The sequence below is a fragment of the Chrysochloris asiatica genome, unplaced genomic scaffold, assembly GCF_000296735.1.
Source record: "Chrysochloris asiatica unplaced genomic scaffold, ChrAsi1.0 scaffold00243, whole genome shotgun sequence".
Lineage (NCBI taxonomy): Eukaryota > Metazoa > Chordata > Mammalia > Afrosoricida > Chrysochloridae > Chrysochloris > Chrysochloris asiatica.
The window spans coordinates 1,668,512-1,689,775 of NW_006408761.1; the positions used below are offsets into that span (position 1 = coordinate 1,668,512).

Below are 21,264 nucleotides of genomic sequence, written 5' to 3' on the forward strand. Positions count from 1 at the left end.
AAATTTCAAAGATCAGCTCGAGAAGATAAAGCCAAATACTATAATAAAATAGGCAAAGATTTAGAGTTAGAAAACCAAAAGGGAAGAACACAGTCAGTACTTCTCAAGCTGGGGGAACTGAAGAAAAAATTCAAGCCTCGACTACAACAGTGGTAGAGAGATGAAAATAACTAGCTCCGTGAATGTGTGGCCGTCTTTGTGCGGTGACTGTGAACCGGCACTGTGCCGGTCACTCAGCACACAGAATCTTTCAAACACAAACATCTCACTGATTCTTCATAAACATCCTGTGTGGCAGGAGCTAATGTCTCCACTTTACAGATGAGGAAACCTAAACTTAGAGGAGGGCACACTCTATGCAGAGCCAGACTGGGGGGCCGTACAACTTCACACGGCACACTGTGTGACATCAGATAATATAGCGGTGAGTCAAAAGTAATGCTACAAAATCATAGGAACCTTGATGAAACAAAGAGTTGAAAATGTGAAACTACTGTTTCTCAACATCTCCTCCGTCTATGTTTATACACTTCTAAAGATGGTCTTTCCATTTCTCTAAGAGGGAAGACCACCAACGAGATGGATTGGCACAGTGGCAACAGCAACAGGGTCAACCATAGCAATGATGATGAGACTGGTGTAGGACCAGGCACTGGTTCATTCTGTTGTGCATAAGGTCCCTATAAGACGGTGTTGACTCGCCAGCACCTAACAACAACCCTTTCCTGAAGAATTCTGTACACTTTGGTTTGCACCATGTCAAAGCATCAGTATTAGCATCTTTGAGGGACTCATACTGTTTTCTTTTTCAACGTTCCTTGAGTTTGGGGAACAAAAAAGAAGTCTGAAGAGCCAGCATCAGGGCTGTAGGGTGGATGACATAAGCGTTCCCAATGAAATTCTTGTAGAACAGCTCTTGCATTGAGCAGATGTATTGTCACGATGGAAAAAAAAAAAAATTCCTTGCCGCAACTTCCTTGGCCTTTTTCACTGAAAACATCTCCCAAGACTATCCCTATGAGATCCCCCAAACAGTCAACACAACCTTCTGAGCTGATCTCTCTGCCTTAAATGTAACTGGTCCAGCAGATCCTCTGGAAAGCCACCGTTCTGATTAGACCATTTTTTTGGAAGGCCCCCTAAGGACACTAAGACAATTGTATTACTGAGAGAACCTGCTACCACCATCCGCTGACTGCAGATACACATTTAAACAGGTTTTGTTTGGAATGTATGAACCAGAACCTAGTAGCAATGCCTTTTAACCAATCTTTATATAAGTGAAGTGCTCAGTATGACTCTGAATCAAGAAAGGACCTGTGAGTTGCCCTGCCAACTCCATGTGGCTGGCTGAACTGCTATGCTAAACCCTAAATCTCACTGAAAGGGATTGGTGCTATGGGGGATTTTCAAAGATCTGCAAAGGTACCCTGTTAGATGTACATGGTCTGCAGTATTACAGTAAAAGTTATAATCCTGCTTTTTAAAGTAAAGTAAGAAACAAATGTACAGACATTACACAAAGGGAAACTACCGAATATTTCTTACTTCTCTTCTGTTCCTGTGTTCTCTTTCCCTAAATGTTTTCCTCGGCTCGTGTACATCTGTGCATTTTTTTTCCTCACTGTTTATCAGAATACCTCACAACGGTGTTCGTCAGCCGCTAAAGAAACCCACAAAGGTATCAGAATAAGGAAGGCTGAATCCTTAAAACCCCAACAAAAAAATATACCCTAAAGAGTTGCTTATTGAAATGCAAAATTATGCATGGACTGAAGACAGAATGTCAGACTTTAGTACAAACGCTTCAAGTGTTTGCTCTACCTTCGCTAACATGGCAAGGTGTTGATTCTGAACGATGGCGGTCCGATAGGTTGCTAATCCTCCTTCCTCCAGACTAGGAAACAAATAGTACAAATGGACACTGCAAAATAAACAAAGAAAGAAACATGTAAATAAATATGCACCACAACACTCTGCTGAGCCCCCAGTGTAGGCCTGGCACACCCTATTCACTCAATAGATATAACTGAACTGCACTCCACGGAAAGGTCTGATGAATGTCTCAGAATGTCCCATAGTAAGCACAGGGTACCTAAATGTACTAAAAAACCAAACAGCAAGAACACACTCAAAATGTCACATCAGTTTCAGATCAAACATTTCTTTGATATCTGATGACAACAAAGCCGTCACACATGGCTGATAGCAGACATACTTGCTGTTCTGAAATTGGGGCTTCTGCTGGGATTGGGTGGTGAGTGGCTGAAGAAGAGACCCACGGGAGCCCTGACTAGTGGCGGTGGTGGCACAGACGGGGACAGTGAGAAGGGCACGCGGCTGGCTCTGCAGCAGGGCCGTCCAAAGGGGCTTCTGAGGGTGGTGCAGAGACTGGGAAGAAAACCAGATGGGACCACAAGCCACATGAGCTCTCCTAAATCTCCCACCGCTTTCTAAGCTCAACTGTGGGTCCAGTCCATCTGTGCCCAACAAAAACGAGTTAGAGGGCCAGCCCCTTCTCATTGTGTTCGTCTTCTGGAAAGAAATGACCTGAAGAATAAAAACAGCTCTAGATTTTACTCAGAGAAGCGTGAGTGATCTCTTTCCAAAAAACATTATATGACTATGGAAATAAAACGAATAGAAGGTACCTTCCCTCTCTACACCCAAATGAAGGATCCTAAACATTTCTGGGGGGAAACACACAAATACACACACACACACACACACACACACACTCACCAAAAAATCTACTCATTAAAACTACTTGTAAGCCTTACTTCCCTTGAGATCAGAGAGAGTGAGAAAGGGATCAAAGACAAATCTTAGAAAATGAAAATGACATTTTAAAATATCATGCCTTTCTGTACAAATTGAATGTAAGCTCGGATGCATCTAGACCAAGACAAGCTGATCGCTTGTGGCTATAAGCAACTTTAACATATACTTGACAGGACGGAGACACTAGCCTTTCCGCTTGTAATCTTGCTCATTACAGCACGAGGAAGTGCAAGGTAGCGGGGCATGGAGCCACAGATACGCGGCTTTTGATGCTACAGAAGAGACAAAGTACATGATATTTCAATGCCTAATTTGACTAATTACAAAGAAGGTGCTGCATTAAGTATGTCACCTATAAAATGTAAACATTATTGGGGAATGGTAGAAAAGCATACCTACCTGGTCAAAAATTCAACAACAGCATCACCTAGGAACTCCAAGCGTTCGTTGTGGTTAATCCTGTAATGAGAATTCAAACGGTCACTGACAACAGCATGCATTTACATTCCCTGCCTTTGCTAAAGAAAAGGACACTTGAGCATTCAAAGACACTCTAGCTCATCCTCCTAATCAGGTGCACTGACCACCATCTTGGCCTGGAGGTCTCCACGCCTGCCCAGTGAGAAAGAGGGAATATCTCAGCATATCCTACGGTGTGGACTTTCTAACCTGGGGGTTTCTTTCCCCTGAAAACTAGACTAAAAGTACCCATATAAGTAACTGTGAATCCCCTGAAAACTAGACTAAAAGTACCCATATAAGTAATTACTGTGAATCTTTCCACAGGTGGAGAAGAGAATGGAGAATGCAATCTAGTGAGGTCTGAAGTGTATACTGAAAAACCAGTCTTGGTACAATAGTCTAAGAACAAATTTCCCGTTATCCAAAGACTAAACTCAACCTAGCCTTCACAGTTGTTCCACATCCAGGTCTAATCTACCTTTTCACGTCCACTGTCCTCTTAGGACTCTGTGCTGGGCTCCTTCCAAACTGCCTGGTATTCTCTGAAAGGGCATTCCCTAAATAGCTGGTAATGTTGTTCAGGTCAAGCTCTCTGCTATCCTAAAGTTTTCCACTCTCTTCTGAAAATCTACACCTCCCTCAAGGCCTGGAAAACTATTACCTTCTCTAGGAGGCCCTGCCTGATTCCCTTAATCAAAATTAATCCTGCCGGACTGATTGTAAGAACTGGAAATGTAAAGGTAGATGTTTTGGGGCAAAGGGAGGGGAGTGATTAACCTTGCAGTCTAGGAGTGGAGGTCCCTGGGACCATCAAAGGAGAAGAGTGGAGAACAGGACGCTACCCAGAGAAGCAATGATGCCAGGGATGGAGGCAGAGACGATTACGTGGGGAAATGGAGTGGTTGGAGACTTTGGACCCGGAGAGGGAGAGGAGCGGTATGCGGATGACCAGGGGGCAGGCTTGCGGGGTATACCCTGTGGTTGGTGGATGATGCATGGAAGGGATTGTAACCATGGCAAGGAAATGATATAAAAAGGGATCAATGTGAAGCTGATGTCCTCCCATGTAAACTATCACATAATTCACAATAATGCATTAAACAAAAAAAAAAAAATTAATCCTGCCTCCTCAGTGCATAGAGTACTCCACTCAGAAGATCTTAATTCTGTGATGAGATCACAGATCAAAGGGTGTTGGTTTTCACTTCAGAAGATAAAGCAGCCATGACCAGGAAGGCAGTCCATGGAAAACCTCTTTCTGCCTCTCAGAAGTCCAACAAGGTCATCTTTCTAAGGCCTGAAGTAGATTACCATCTCTTTAGCGAAGCAGAGAGCCTGCATGATCTGATCTTTCAGGCCTTGAAGTGACAGTTGTGGCTACTGGAGAGAATGGGTACCAGAAGGTGAAGGGAGATGAGGGTGGCTTGGGAAGGGGAGAGAATGGTGTAGAAGGTGAGAAACAGTCTGATTTGGAAAACACCTTAGAGATACAGCTGAAGGGAACTACTGATAGTTGGAATGTGAGCACATGAACGAAAAGAATGAAGGTTGATTTTTAGATTTCAGTGTAAGTAGCTGGGTGAAGAGTACTTCCATTAACTGAGAAGGGGACGATCAAAGGGAGAGACACCAAAGCTTCTAATCCATCTTCAGGAGCTATCCATGTGTAGGTGGCGGAAATAGATGACACTCCTAGAGGAGGGAAAAGAAGGGGTCCCAACATTGAGCCTGAGGAGTGCCAAGACTGAGAGAGGGAGCAGGACAGCCAGCAAAGGAAAAGGAAAGGATGGCAGTCAGTGTGTGAGCCTCTGAATCAATGAGGAGAAGGAGGTTCCGAAGGGAGTAGTCAACTGTGGCCACATTGTTTAGAGTCCAGTCAAATGAAGAACAGATTGTTGATTCCGTCAGTGTTCTGGAGACAGCCCTGAGGACCTTGCTGGGTAATCCCGGGGAAGTGTGAAAGCAAACCTAATTAGAGTAGGCTGAGGAAATGATGAGGTGTCTGCAGTTATGCCAAGAAAGAACCTGAGTGCTTGCTTTAGGGCTAGGAGCTGAAAGAGAAAATCTGGAATGAGGGATGTAGACGTGGAAGAATGGGCAGAACAGATGGAAAACATTACCGAGGGAAGTGGATACACTGACCCCCTGGGATCAGAGCAAGAACTACAAGGAACAGGCCACGGTCTGACAGAAGCCAGATCCTCGACATGGACCCTAATCTTCTCAGCACATTCAGTAACTGACGATCAAGTCTAAATCGGCTTGGCTTTCAAGGCCATCCTTTATTAAGTTCCATCATACCCACCCACGTTGTCTATTTTCAACCCCAACCTGGCTGATCTCTTCAATGGATCACACATGCATCATGCTTTCTCCCTTCCCCATTACCTCTTCTAAATCATGCTCATTCTTCAGCACTAGCATCAGATCAGCTGGGAAGGGGCGGCCTGCCTTAACTACTGAAGACTGAGAAGAAGCTGGCAACTCCTACAATCGCCAGTCCCACAAACCTCAGATTCTGACAAAATTACAGACCAACTTGTTCTGTTCTCTGTTTCATGTGTGTCTGCTTAATTTCCATATTTAAAGTCTCACTATGGTTTCAATACTCCTGAGGTGGCACTGTAGGGTTAGCAGTAAACTGTGAACCACAAGGTCAGCAGTTCAAACCCACCAGATGCTCCTTGGGAATCCTATACAGGGTCGCTATGAATTGGAACTGACTTGACGGCACTTAACAACAATAATACTTTCAATATGTTGTTGTTGTTAAGTGCCATCGAGTCAATTCCGACCCATAGCGACCCTGTATAGGGTTTCCAAGGAGCAGCTGGTGAGTTTGAACCGCCGACCTTGCAGTTGAAACGGTTTTGCAGTCTGGTGTGTTAACCCACAGTGCCACACCAGGCTATTTCCTACTACAATATGTAGTATGAAATAAAACAAGTAATTGTAAATGAAGTGAATCTTGACTACCACATCACCTACTTGGGAATTTTGGGTAACTTTACACCATTTCAGGAGTATGTTTGTAGCCAGTCAAGGAAAGTGGAGATGAGAGAAGAAATAAAACTTTTCAATTTTTGGCTACACAGAAGGATTCAAGTAGTTTACAAAAAAATGTATCAGGTCCTAAAACACGCTTTTTTGATTCTTACCCAATGTATGTACACTAGCTTTTGAAAGTCAAGGAATAATCAGAAAAGGTATGCACTAGGATTGTAACCTTTCACCATACTATTCAATCTGTACGCTCAAGCAAAGAACCTGAGAAGCTGGACTACATAAGGAAAAATGCAGCAACAAGGTTCGAAGAAGACTCATTAACAGCCTGCAATATGCAGATGATATAACCTTTCTTGCTGAAAGTGAAGGAGACTTGAAATGATTACTGATGAAAACCCAAGACTACAGCCTTTAGTACAGATTATATACACCTCAACAAAATGAAAACAAAAATCCTCACAAGTGGACCAATACGCAAGAAAATAATAAATCGTGAAAATATTGAAGCTCAGGATTTCATTTTACTTGGATCCATAAGCAACATCCATGGAAGTAACAGTCACGGCATCATATGCATTGGACAAATTGGCAGCAAAAGACCTCTTTAAAAAAAGTGTTAAGAGCATAGATATCATTTTGAGGATGAGGGTGTCCCAAGCCATGGTATTTTCAATCTCCTTATATGCATGTAAAAGCAAGGCAATGAATAAAGAAAACCGAAGAAGGCCAGAGAAGAACTGATGCATACGGTGTTGACAAAGAATATTGAATAGATCATGGGCTGTCCGAAGAGTAAACAAATCTGTCTTTGAAGAAGTATGGCCAGCTTTCGCCTTGCAAGCAAATATAGTGAGGCTTCATGTCTCAAACTTTGGACATGTGATCAGGAGGGCCCATTGCCTGGAGAAGGCATGCTTGGTAAAGTAGCAGGTCAGAGAAAGAGAGGAAAACCTTCAAGGGGATCCAACATGGGTTCAAAGACAGCAATGATTATGAAGATAATGCAGCATCAGACCCTGCTTTTTGTTCTGCTGTTTGTACACAGGGTCACTATGAGTCAGAGCCAACCACAAGCACAGCCACAGCCAATTCATCAGCCACGAGTGACTAAAAAGTCCCACCGTGGAGTACCATTACATTTTTTAAATACAGGATATAATCTTAGGAACACAAAATGACTTTACAAGCTATTTGGTGTTATAATTTTTCTTTCTGTCAAGCACATGAGAAATCCCAAAGTGTCTGCCGTCATTCCGGAAGAAAGCATCAGAAAATAGAGGCATCATTTAATGGTAAGATGAAACTAGCCCTCTGGATAATTTCAGGAAACATCTAATAACTTACTGTTCTGAGAGATGACAGAACTAAGAAAGAAATGGTTAGTTTTTAAACAGAAAGAAATTAATATCACCCTATTTTTGTTTTTCCATAAACCAATGTAACAAAAACATAGTTTCTGAGGCAGACACTTCATTTTCTTCCTAACAATTCCAAGTACACAGACTAAAACCTCCTTAGCATGGAAAGCAAGAAACCCTGGCAGAGGTGGAGACTAAGGGTAAGCCATATTTGGGATCGCTGATGTTTTCTTAGAGAATAATAAGACATTTTTGTTGTTGTTAAGTGCCATCGAGATGGTTCCAACCCATAGTGACCCTGTATAGGGTTTCCAAGGAGCAGCTGGTGAGCTTGAACCGCCAACCTTTGGTTCAAACGACCTTGCAGGCCAGCACATTAACCCACAGTACCACACCAGGACTCCAATAAGACATCTAGTCAAATAGTAACAACGGCTGCTTTGAACTATATGCTATTTTGAAGGAAGTCACCGTGGCATAAGTTCTACTTAAATTTCTTTTATATAAATTTCAGGGAGACAACAACTATGAACTAGGCTCTGGTAGCGTAGTAGTTACGAATTGGGATGCAAACCTCAAGGTCAGCAGTTCGAAACTACCAGCTGTTCAGAGGGAGAAAGATGAGGCGTTCTGCTCCCGTAAAGATTTACAGCCTCAGAAACCCTGTAGAGGGTCGCTATGAGTCGGAACCGACTCCACGGCACACAGCCACCAAGGTAGAACAGGAATCCTGGTATGGCACTGTGGGTTAATGCACCAGACTGCAAAGCCATTTGAACTGCAAGGTTGGTGGTTCAAGCTCACCAGCTGCTCCTAGGAAACCCTATACAAGGTCGCTATGGGTCAGAATCGACTTGACAGCACTTAACAACAACAACAACAACAAGGTAGAATAGGAGTCCTGGTGTGGCGCTGTGGGTTAATGCACTACACTGCAAGCTGATTGAACTGCAAGGTCGGCAGTTCAAGTTCACCAGCCGCTCCTTGGAAATCCTATACAGGGTCGCTAAGGGTCGGAACCAACTCAACAACAAAACTTAACAACAACAAAAACAACAGAATATTAATCAGTTTGTTAAAATGCAAGGTCAGGGTTCTAAACAGGTCTAGTCGATAGGAAGCTTGTCAGCTATTAAACAGTTTGCTCAGACCCAGAAAACGTTTTTCTCTATCTACATTATGACTAAAGTCTCTCAATAAGCCAAAGAAATATGGGGATAAAATACCACTTTAGTTTACTATTCTTCTGAGCAGTTCATAATCCAACAGTTCATCTGGAAAAGTGGACAGAGTGAACCGTCAGGCCTCACTGACAGTCCTAGCAACTCTTCTGTTCTTTCATCCAGTATTTATACTTTCTTTAATCATCCTCTTTATAAATACTAGCAAGCTCCAGGATGAGATGTTTACTGAGCAATAAACACTCCATTTGCTTCTGAGAACTGCATCATAGAGGCATTATGAAATCTAGATTAACTATAACATTTATACAGCACGTTTTGTCTGAAGAATTCAAAGCACTTTATAAAATACAAACATCTTCCTGTAACAAGAAGTTCTGCAAAGTACCATTTACTTTATGGAAAGCCATTGTGGGAAGAGCCAGGTTCAAGGGTAACTGCTTGCAGGGAGAGACCGACAATATTTGCTTTCTAAGTCCCAAGTAGTGGCTGGAATAGTAGATCTGAAAGTGCCTTAGAAACTAGTTAAAGGTTCCTCCCAGTTCCGGAATTCCTAATACTCCTTACAGCTAGTGTGGCCTTGGGAGTGCAGGGGGTGCAACAGAGGCATTAGACCTCAGAAGTCCAGTTTAAACCCCTCGGGGATTTAACTTGAAGCATTTAAGTCAGTAAAAAGCCATCCAGTGGAATTCACAATTATTTGGGGCATGTTGTTATTGTATGGTTTTCTCAGATGCAAAACACTTATGTATAATTGATGAAAAGATACTTTGCAATAACCATTTCCTTAAGTATACAGACATTACCAAGTAGTCCACACATGTCTCTCTCTTGGTCCAACAGACTCTTAAATGTATAGCTACAACACTACAGAAAGAAAGAAGAGAGAGACAGAAGGAGGAAGGGAAGGAAGAGGGAGGGAGAGAGGAAGGACAAAGGAACAGGAGGCGGTCAGATCCTCTCAGTCTCCATTATCACTCCCCAGCACTTGTTTCTGGAAGGTCTTACTGGTAATGCAAGGAGGAGGGGCCGTTTGTATGATAACACTTCATCGCAATTTGCATGACGTCAAAATAACTACACATCTTTTTTTAAATTATGGGTGGCGTAGTCACTTGAAAGAGTCCTGGTTTGGCACTGCAGGATAAGCATTAGAACTATAATGTCGGTTTGAACCTCAAGGTAAGTGGTTAAAACTCACCAACAGCTCCTCAGAAATGCTGTGAGGTGAACCCGACTGCACAGCACTCAGCAGTAATAGTCACCTGAGAGTTAATATTCATGAAGCTATCATAAAAGTTCATCTTTTTGAAGTTTTGATAAGCACACTGGTTATTATGTATTGAAGATGAGCTTCAATTTCCCTTTGTAAATCCCATTGCTGCTGCTGCTGCTGCACCATCCGACTCATAGCGACCCTGGATAGCAGTTCCAAGGAATAGGCTGGTGAGTTTGATGCCAACCTTGTGGTTAGCAGTCCAGTGCTTAACCTAACTCTTCCCAAATCAGGTAAGTAAAATACGAATCAGTCCGATGGCTCTGACCAGGACTGTTCGCAATGCCTCAGTGTCTCTATTTCATAGTCACTAAATAACCTTGAATAATAACAGTAGTATTATAAGTGGTGTTCTTTCATTCAATACTTATTTGTAGTCAATGCAAAAGTAAAGGGAAAATAGTTAATGAATGGGACCATAGACCTTCAAAGAACTTACAGTACAGTAAAGAAAATCAGCCCACACCACAATGAATTATAATGCTAGGGAGAGTTGGAATACGTAAAATAGGCAAATAGAGGCAGGATTTAGAAAGGAGGAGAGAGGCATCCCAGAGCTAATAGTCAATGAATAACAGCATTCAGGGAAGGGAGAGGACACCAGGAAATACTTGAGTCTTACTAGTGAACCAAGAGTCACATGGAGAAAAAACTGAGAGTGGGCAGGGCCTAGGGCTAGGTCCTGAGAGCTGGGATTGCCTACAGGAAGATTCGGACTGTCCTCTCAGGCAATGGGGAAAATGAGACGTCCCACAATGCTTTCAAGCAGCTTACCGCCAAGACCTAGAATGGAGGTACCAGAAATGGCCAGCTGACTGACTGTGGAGACTGTCTGCTGTAGGGCTGGAGAAGGATGGTTCTCAGGGACAGTGGTGGAGAAGTTTAGCCAAGAGCCACAGCTCTCTTCCCTGGCCGCTGGCCTCCCTTGGCTCCTCACCTCCCAACTCAGTGACACCACCTTCTCTGTGTTCTCTGCCTCCCTCCCTCCTCTTCTCTTTCTCCCTCTCTCCTTTACTCACTTCCTCTCTGCCTTCTAGAGTTTCAAAACTCTGAGCAAGCGTACTTGGGGTAGAGAAAGAATGACTGATTCTTGCAGTTTTATAGCACCTGTTTCAAAGGTAGACAAACCCACCAAAGAGGAAAGAGACTACTGCATGCCATTTTACAACAGCAAACTAAGAAACAAGCAGGGGAGAGGGCAAATTGTTTCAAGTGAACCCAATTATTCAAGTGCACAGTATAAAAGTGTGCACTAATCCCTAACCTTCACACCTAGCTTTATCCCTCCCCCCCCAGAAGTTCTGTGGTTTGGAGCCTTCACTGAAGCGCTTAGCAGAATCTTCCTTCTATTAAGCTACGTACGTTTGCTGCACACTCACCCCATCCCAGTGAGGTGGTGGGTCTGGGAGAATGGGGGCTTTCTCTGCCTTGCCTTTAGGTCTCCTGCAGTACCTACAAACTGCCATGAAGTGCAAGTGGGGGGGGGGGGTCTAGATACATGTCGGTTAATGAAACAGGAATGGAACTTCTCAAGCACAGCCCAGCACAGTCCTAGACAGCTAGCCAACAGCAGTCAAACAGTGCAGACCCCGGCAGCGGAGACTGGGAGGCGTTTTCTGAGTGAAAAATTGGGGTCATTCTGCCTCAGCTAGAAGATCACATGAACAGCAGACGTTCTCCACACAGCAGCAAAGGCCAGGTATCTAAGAGCAGGAAGGACAATTCTATTTATTCTCTGTCAATGAGATTGTTTTCATTATCATAAACTCAGAACTAGCCCAGCCTCCCAGAAAGCTGGCCCTTTGTAACAGAGCAAAAGAAAACATAAATCATGAGGTCTGAACAGTGTTAGCGACAGGCAACATTTAAATACCCAAAGCTTTGATTGGAGTAGATGAGACCAAGAGCATTTCAACTGTTTGCATAATTGAAAAGTAAGCACCCACAATGTGTGCAACTGTGTTAAAAGAGCTGACTGGTATTCTGAATTTCATTTACTAAAATACCAAACTGGCCATCTGGACTCTACAATGCAACATTAACATAAAACCATGAGCATGCCAACCCTGAGGGTGTAAGCAAAGGTTCTTTTCATTAGACAAGGACTCCTAGTGACGCTGGGGGTTAGGCATTGGGCTGCTAACTGCAGCATGGCAGTTCAAATCCACCAGCAGCTCTGCAGGAGAGAGACCAGGCTGTGTGCCGCCATAGAGCTTTACAGTCTCGGAAAACCTCCACAGGGTCACTCTGAGTCGGAGGAAACTCGATGGCAAGGAGGCTGTGGATTTCTGATTGGTTTTAATTAGACAATTCTTTCTGGATCTCAGAGGCTGATGACTGACCATCTTCAAACCTCAATTTTCTAGTTTTGTCCTATCTTTCTTTTTACCTCTAGATTGAAGAGAAAAGATAGTCTGGCTTATGAGAACCTCAAAGGAGGGCAAATCAAGGTCAGCTGAGAAGGCCAGGCAATGCCATATGAAGTCAAAGGTGGAAAAGGAATGTGGGCTGAGGCGGGCGGCAACTGTCCTAGTTCCAGAGAACACTTAGCAAATGAGGCAATTTTCTCAGCCCTCTCTGTCACTTTTCACACTACTCTAGGTGCTCAGCTACTAACCAAAAGGGGGCCAGTTCAAATCCATCCAAAGGCTCCTCAGAACAAAGGCCAAGGAATCTACTTCTGAACATCCCTGAAAATTCACAGCAGTCGTACTCATAGTAGCTCCAAGGTGAAAACACACAAATGGATAGATAAAATATTGTAATATTCTTTAGCAATAAAAAGAAATACAATGGCTCTGTAGGAGAAGCACTGAACTGCAAACCAGAAGGTCAGCAGTTCAAGCCCACCAGTCACTCCATAGAAGGAAAATGAGGCTTTCTGCTCCTGGAGACATTGACAGGGCTGCTACGAGTTGGAACCTACTTAGCAACAACAGTATGCCATAAATTTGACCGTGAAAATGGTATGCTAAGTGAAAGAATCCAGTCAGAAAGAACCACTTATGTATGCTCCCATTTATATGGAGTGTCTAGAATAAACAAATCCAGAATTTCAAAACAGATTGGAAGGTGTCCATCCACGGCTGGGTGGGTTGCAGGGAACTAGGGAATGAGTGCTAATGGGTGTGGAATTTCCTTCTGGAGTGATGAAAATGCTCTAACACTGATTGTGGTGATGGTATCAGGGCTTTGCAGACAGGGTAAAAAAAAAAATCACTGAATTGCACACTTCACGTAGATGAATCTGACAAGACATGAATTACATCTCAATAAAGCTATTAACAAAAATCTACTTCACCTTGAAGGAGTTGGGTCATCTTGGCCAAGGCGGGACATAATATTTATTAACGTGTTAATTCCTATTAAAAAGAAAAACAAGAGTCAAATATACAAGTAAATACTGGGAGAGGCATTCTAGGATCAGCATATCAAACACAGAAATAAAACTGTCTATCTTATCCCAATTTGACTTTAAAAGGTTTAACATCTGCATGTCTAAAAATGTGGAAAACTCATTGAGAAGACTCCACAGGTAAAAGAAACTTTTCTAATCAGTTAATCTACCCTTATTCTAATACTCTGCTCAGAGTGAGTACTATTACTTATGGGTCTGGAAGAATGCAGGATGAAGCAGTGTCCCAGGGAACCAGTCCCAGTGAGGATATGATCTACAATGATAGGGAATGCAGGCCCAAAACACAAAACTAGAACCTTTGAGCACCATCGAGACATACCTTTTTTCCGCATGTGCATGTGGTGAACTTTTCTGTCGCCGTATTTGGGTTGCCGGATCCCACAGTTAGACAAAGAGTTCCTAGCATGATCTGGATTCATGCCGAAATTTAAGTGATGACTTGGGTGAGTCATGGCCAGCTGAAATGGCAATGCAAGAACCTCACTCTTAAAGAAGGTAAGCATTTCTTTCTCATCGCCCCAAATGAAACAGGAAGGGGATCTGTCTACCAACCAGTACTTCCAACCCTGATATTTCCATTTCAGGAGACTTGGTGGCACAGCGGTTAAAGCACTTAGCTGCACACCAAAAGGTTAGCAGTTCAAACACACCAGCTACTCCATGGGAGAAAGAAATGTGGTAGTCTGCTTCCGTGAAGACTTAGCGCCTTGGAACCCCCACAGGGCAGTCCTACGCTGCCCTACAGGGTGATTAGAAGTAGAAACCGATTCGATGGCAACAGGTTTGGTTTCACGCTCTCTTTTCTCTCCTCTTGTGTCTGACTTCCAGGGCTCTGGTATAAATCCTCCACTGAAAACAATTCTAAATATCATCATCTTTCAGTGGTGAATTTGAATATTTATCAGTTAAAAACAAGAGCCTTAGAGAAGGCAAAGCTGAGGGGGCTGAGTTTGAAAAGATAAATTTTAGATACTCTATTTCTTTATGAATAGCTTCACCCACAAAAAAGGGAGGCTTGAAAGTGGTAGCGGCAACCAGAGTAGAGTAATAGAGTTGTTTCTCAAAACTCTCATCTCCTCCCAGCGCAGAAAACCCAGTATGCTATTTGTAACCTGCAAGACAAATAGCTCCTATCTTGCTTTTGTGGAAGTTTACAGAAACATAATTCTTACCTGTAACAGACAGCGATCCTGGAAAGTATACCCTATCAACTTATCCAGATGCATTAGGCACTGATGGTAGCGGATATGATGAGTCAAAACAGGCAACATCATTGCATGCTAGGAAAACAGATCATAAAGAACCCACATCAATATAAAAATGCTTCATGTATTTTATAAGAACACTTCCATAGTCCACATTCTACCTCACAAAGTCCGGGCACAGTTTATGGGCTCCATGGCAGCCCACTAGGTCTTCTAGGAGGAACCATGTACTATGGTTGATAAGGATGTAAGTCACCAGAACCAAAATGTCTGGGTTCAAGCCCAGCTCTGCCATTTATTCACTGTGTGACTTGGGGCAAATTATCTAACCTCTCTAATTTCCTCACCTGTAATAAAATGAAGTTAGCATGGGAAGCAACTTCCAAAGGTACTTAAAAGAATTATGAGTGAATATGAAAGAAGAACATGGCCTGTTAACCCTCATTTAAGTACGTATAGGTCTGGGAGTATCAGTATCCAGCAGACTGTTGTTAAGTTCCATGGAGTCAGTGCTGACTCATAGCAACCCTGCATAAGGTTTCCAAGAAGCAGCTGCTAGGTTTACACTGCTGACCTTGTGGTGAGCAGTCCAGTGCTTATTCTATAGCACCACACAGGCTAGCCACAAGGTTTGCTGTTGTTGTTAGGTGCCATCAAGTTGGTAAGTCACGTCAGTTTTTGTGCTTTCTTGATGTTTAATTAAAAGGCAATGGGGTCATGGCTGCGGCAACGGCGGCGGTGACGGTGGTGGTGGTTATGTGCCCTGGAGTCAGTTCCAACTCCTAGCAACCCTATACAGGCTTTCGAGGCTGTAAACCTTTGTTGTTGTTTTTAAGTGCCATCGTGTCAGTTCTGACCCGTAGTGACCCTGTATAGGGTTTCTGAGGAGTGGCTGGTGAGCATGAACCACCGACTTTGCAGTTGAAATGGCTTTCCAGTCTGGCGCATTAACCCACAGAGCCACACTAGGACTCCTTATTTTTACAAGAGCAGAAAGTCTGATCTTTATGGAAGACGAAAACCTAACCTTCTCCCATGGAGTGGATGGTAGATTCCTTAACCCTTTATGTTATCAGAGGTCCTCGGGTTATGCTGTTAGGTAACATCAACTCAGTTCTGCCTCACAGTGACTTATGTACAATAGAACAAAACATTCCATGTCTGGAACCGTCCTCACGATTGTGTGACCCCATCTACTTCTCTGGGGGGGCTTCCTCTTTTTCACTGATCCTCAACTTTACCAAGTATGATGTTCTCCTCTGGGTACTGGTCTCTCTTGATAATATGTCCAAAGTATGTGATATGGAATCATACCATTTTTTAATCATCTTAAGCAACATTTTACTTGAATGTCATGTTAATGACATTGATAATTTTTACATTACGTTGCATCACCTGTTCTTTGGAATGGGCACAGATGTGAATCTCTTCCAATCACTTGGCCAGGTAGCTGTCTTCCAAATTTCTAGGCATAGATAACTGAGCACCTCTAGCACAACATCAGTCTGTTGAAACATTTCCATTTGTTTTCTGTCAATTTCTGAAATTTTGTTTTTTGCCAGTTCCCTCAGTGTAGCTTGGACTTCTTCAATACCATCAATTCTTGATCACATGCTACCTCTTGAAATGGTTGAATGTCAACCAACTGGTTTTGGTACAGTGACTCTTCCATCTCCTTTTGATGCTTTCTGCATCATTTCCCTCAGAAAAAGGTCCATGTGTACAAACATACAACCATTGTATGCAGCATTAATGGGTCCACAGACCCTTAAAACCCATCACCATGTTCCTGGCATACTTTTCAGCCAGATGATCTCCAGCGGACATGCTAGAATTAACATTTAATGATGCACCATTCTGAGAACAACTTTTACAAAACCGCTGATGCAATTAAGGCATCTAAGGACATGGAACTTATATTTCTTCCAAATAAGCCTGCTTCATGTGACTAGCCTAGAAAGACATGCATGGCCCATGTCCACCCAGAATACCAGACAACTACATCTCAGTGGTTACAAATCGGGTTGCGAACCTTAAGGCCAGCAGTTCGAAACTACCAGCCACTTCGCGGGAGAAAGATGAGGCGTTCTGCTCCCATTAAGATTTACAGCCTCGGAAACCCTGTTTGGGTCGCTATGAGTTGGAACCGACTCGACGGCACTTAACAATAACAACAACAACAACATCTCAGTGACGTTCATAAAACTGTTATAACGGCCAGCTCTGTAGAAAAAAATGACGAATCTGTGCAATGTTGAAATACAAAGGGACTTCAAAAAGACCATGAAAATATTCCATTATCTTTTTATTCCATACATTTTTTGAAGGCCCCTCTTACAAAAGGTCATCAAACAGCTTTCTCATTTTATTTCCCCCCTAATTCATGTCTGACTACTATTTTCATTAGAAAAAAAAAAAGAGTTCTTATGGAAGATTGTGAGAAAATGGCAATGTGTAGTTATCAAACTCCTCAAAGCCTTTCATAATTGTTGCTGTCACATCAGTTCCAACTTATAGCAACTGTGAATAGAGTTTCAGAAGCTAAATATCTTTGTGGGATCAGAAAACCTGATCTTTCTCCCTCAAAGCAGCTGGTGAACTCGAACTGCCAACTTGTGGATTGCAGTCCAGTGCTTATCCTACAGAGTCACATGCTCCTTCATAAAAATTGTTGTTGTTAAGTGCCATTGAGTTGGTTCCGACTCACAGCGACCCTGCATAGAGTTTCCAAGGAGATGCTGTTGGGTCTGAACTGCCAACCTTGTAATGAGTAAGGACAAATTTCTGTATGGTTTCAGCATCTGTATGAGAATAAAACAGAGAAACAGAGACCAAGCAATAGACTTCTGATTTTGGATTTCTCCAAAGAATGGAAGAAATGCAAAATTAACAACAGGCATTTACTGGAATTCATACCAAAACTAAAGAGGGAGCCGCAGCATCCAATTCTTTGGGTGAGTAGGAAGGGCAGTGTAATAGAGCTGAAGAAGCTTGGGGTCTATAAACATTCAAAAGGGACAACCAAAGGTCCCGTCCAAGGTAAAGCCCCACAGTGAGAAGATGCTGGCTATAAAGGCCACACTTAGCGGGGTAGGACAATATGGGCAGAGGATCAAGAAGGGCCAGGTAAAAGTAGATGAGGCACCAGGAGAGGAAAGAAGAGGGGGAAAAAAAAAAGAAAAGAGTGAGCTGATACAGTCTGATGAACTTGACCTATACCTATGGAGCAGAGACTCAAAAGAGGAACAAATCCTCACAGCAAGAAACATCCACACACACAGAGTGGACAGAGAAGGGCAGCTTGGACACTGGATACTCAAATGGGGAGGGGGGGGACTACAAAGGCAAGAAGTGACTGGCTTACAAGCTTTCAAGAGGGAACCTAGTGATACGGAGCATGGCGGAAGGCAGAATCTCCAGTAGGTACTATTCAATCTGTCTGGGCGGAGCTGATGAAAGGAGATACAGATGGGTAACTCGTGATACTGTAGTGAATAATGCTTATCAGGATGGATTATGAGGGTTGGAAATGCAAAGGTAGAAGTTTTGTAACAAGTAAGGGAGTGATTAAATCTCCAGGATAGGAGCGGAGGCCTCTGGGACCATCAATGGAGAAAAGCCGAGAGTGAGACCATACCAAGAGAAACAGAGATGCCTGAGATGGAGACAGAGATGATGACGTGGAGTGATGAAGCGACTGGGAACTTTGGACCAAGAAGGAAAGGGACTGTGGGCTGAAAACTGGGGGGAGGAGGGGGAAGTGTAGGGGACGTGTTTCTGGGATATACCCTTTGGGTGGTTGATGATGCATGGAGGGGATTGGAACCATGGCAGTGAGATGATATACAATGGAATGAATGTAAAACTAAAGTTCTCCCATGTAAACTATCATATAATTCAAAATAAAACATTAATAAAAAAAAAAAAGTAGATGAGGCAACTAACATGAAACAGAGTGTAAAATCTGTAGGAGATGGAACAGATGATCTGCTCTGTAAACTGTCACTTAATTCACAATAAAAAAGGGCTTTTAAAAAGTAAATGAGGGAAGCAGAGAGGCCAGACCTTAAATAGCATACAGTTATACAATTTATAACTTTGCAAACACAGATGCAGGAGCTCTAAAACCCGTAAACGTTATTCTGGCTTACACTTCCTTCCTAAAAGTACAGAAAATTATTTCACTACTTGAACTTATTTACTGTAAAGACCATCGAGTTCATGATCAAATCCAAAGTTTTTATAAGAAAAGGGAGTAAAAATAACATCCTGGAAAATGTTAAAAACATGTCAAGAGAGAAGACAACAAAACAGGTCAAAGCTAGCTATTAGTCCCTCCATGTGCAGAAGAAAGATAATTGAGGAGAACTGAAGATGCTTGGAATCGATTAGCCAACAAACTAATGGATCATGTGAACATCAGTCTCTGTGACTCTGAGACCAGAAAAAGTAGATGGTGCCCAGCTGCAACTCACTACCAACTGCTCTGAAAGGGATCACATTAGAAGGTCCGTGACAGAGCAGAACATGTGGAACAAAACTCAAAATTATTTAAAAAAAAAAAAAGACCTGGCGTACTGCTCAGAAAGAGATGGGAGGAACCTGAGATAATGGACCTTAACCACCCTTCAGGTCTGGAAAGGACTCGTCCTCATGGTCCAACTTTCAGCCAAAGAGTCGACAGGTATATATAGGAAACAACAACACTAGTCAGGTGTGTTCACTAGGAATGATGGGCTGGTCAATCATTCAAAACCAAAGGGCAATATATACCTAAAGACAAAGGTGAGAAGGGATGGGAAGGTGGACAGAAGGGAAACAGGAGCCACAGGGAGAAAGCAGGATAACTATCATTCTATGGAGGGGATTGCAATCATTGAGATGAAACAAAGTGTACGATTTGTCAAATGTAAAAGAAATCACAATAAAAAGTTAAAAACAAAAAAAACACAGATAAAAACTATAACCTAGTATTTCCAAACAAATGAAAAGAAGTGAAGAAAACAGTCAAAGAAATATATTTTCAGAAGAGATTAAAGGAGGAAAACAATTTTTAAAGAAATGAAGACTAAATGAAAACACAAGAGGAAACTATTCCTTATTAGTGTCTTTGAGAAATAAAAAAAAATGAAAAAGAGAAAAACTTAGAAAATATTTAGAAACCAAATGATAATAAGACTTTAAGAAAAAAATTATATGCAGAATATAAGGAAGATGTTGTCGTTGTTAAGTGCCTTTGAGTCAGTTCCGACATATAACAAACCTGTCTAGGGTGGCCAAGGGGCGGCTGGTGGGTTTGAACCACCAACTTTGCAGTTTAAACCAACCTTATGGTCCAGTGCATTATCCTACAGCACCACACCAGGGCTCCCTAAGGAAGACAGAAGATACATACAACTGTGGTTTTTAGAAGATTTATATAATTGTTGCTATTAAGCGCCATCTAATAGATTTCAACTTAGAGCAATCCTCTATAGGGCTTCCTAGGAGCAGCTGGTGGATCTGAACTGCCAACCTCGGGTTCACAGTTCAGTGCTGTTCCACAGCACTACACAAAAAAAACTAAACAATGGAACAGCTTAAACAATATGTGTAAGAAATCCTTTTGATACTTAAGCTGACAAACCATGTCACTAACAGAAGACATTGCTAATACATTTTCAACAACAATGGTTTATATCAGAAGGCAATAACTTATTTAAGATAGTTAAGGAAAGAAACATCAGTCAAGAACTCAAACAAGGTATTTCATTAGGTAAATCTGCTGCAAAAGATCTCTTTGGAGTGTTAAAAGAATGTCACTTTGAGGACTAAGGTGCACTTGACGCAATCCATGGTATTTTTAATCACCTCATATGCATGTGAAAACTGGACAAAGAATAAGCAAGACCACAGAAAAATCAATGCATTTGAATTAAGGTATTGACCAAGAATACTGAAAGTATTCTATAACATGGACTACCAGAAAACCAACAAACCTGTTTTGTTAGAAGTACAGCTGGATTGCTCCTTACCAATGAGGATTGGGTTTCCGAGACCATGTATCTTTACAGGAGCAGACAGCCACAGCTTGGAGCAGCTGGCGGGTTTGAATTGCAGGCTTGGTTGTTAGCAGTCCACACTTACCCCGGGAGCTCTGCTACTGTTATTCTCCTTGTGTACCTTCGAATCAGTTCCAACTCATCTCATGCCATCCTCACAATTTTTGTTACATTTGAGTCTATTGCTGCTGCTGTCACTGCATCAATTCATCTTGTTGGGGGTATACCTCGTTTTTGCTGATCCCCCACTTTATGAAGCATGGTCTCCTTCTCCAGGTACCTGTTCCTCCTGATTACATGTTGGAAGTATGAGAGCATTCTGTTTGTACTTCTTCCAACACAGATTTGTTTGCTCTTCTGGTATGTTTAATAATATTCTCCAACACCATAATTCAAATGCATCAATTCTTGTACAATCTTTCTTATTCACTTTCCAACTTTCACATACATTGTTGTTGTTGTTGTTATGTGCCATCGAGTCGGTTCCGACCCATAGCGACCCTGTATAGGGTTTCCGAGGCTGTAAATCTTTACGG

At 42.4% G+C, this 21,264-nt stretch overlaps 1 protein-coding gene across 2 annotated transcripts in view; it reads right to left on the reverse strand.

The window, feature by feature from the left end:
* DROSHA (drosha, ribonuclease type III) overlaps positions 1-21,264 on the reverse strand; it is a 168,350-nt gene that overhangs the window by 49,757 nt on the left and 97,329 nt on the right. For both annotated transcript variants that reach the window (XM_006873500.1, XM_006873499.1), the window contains 5 exons: positions 14,655-14,762; positions 13,802-13,940; positions 13,366-13,426; positions 3,181-3,240; positions 1,825-1,924 (listed from right to left, as the gene is read on the reverse strand). In XM_006873500.1, the coding sequence (XP_006873562.1) occupies positions 1,825-1,924; positions 3,181-3,240; positions 13,366-13,426; positions 13,802-13,940; positions 14,655-14,762 (468 nt within the window). The remainder of the gene's footprint in view (positions 1-1,824; positions 1,925-3,180; positions 3,241-13,365; positions 13,427-13,801; positions 13,941-14,654; positions 14,763-21,264) is intronic.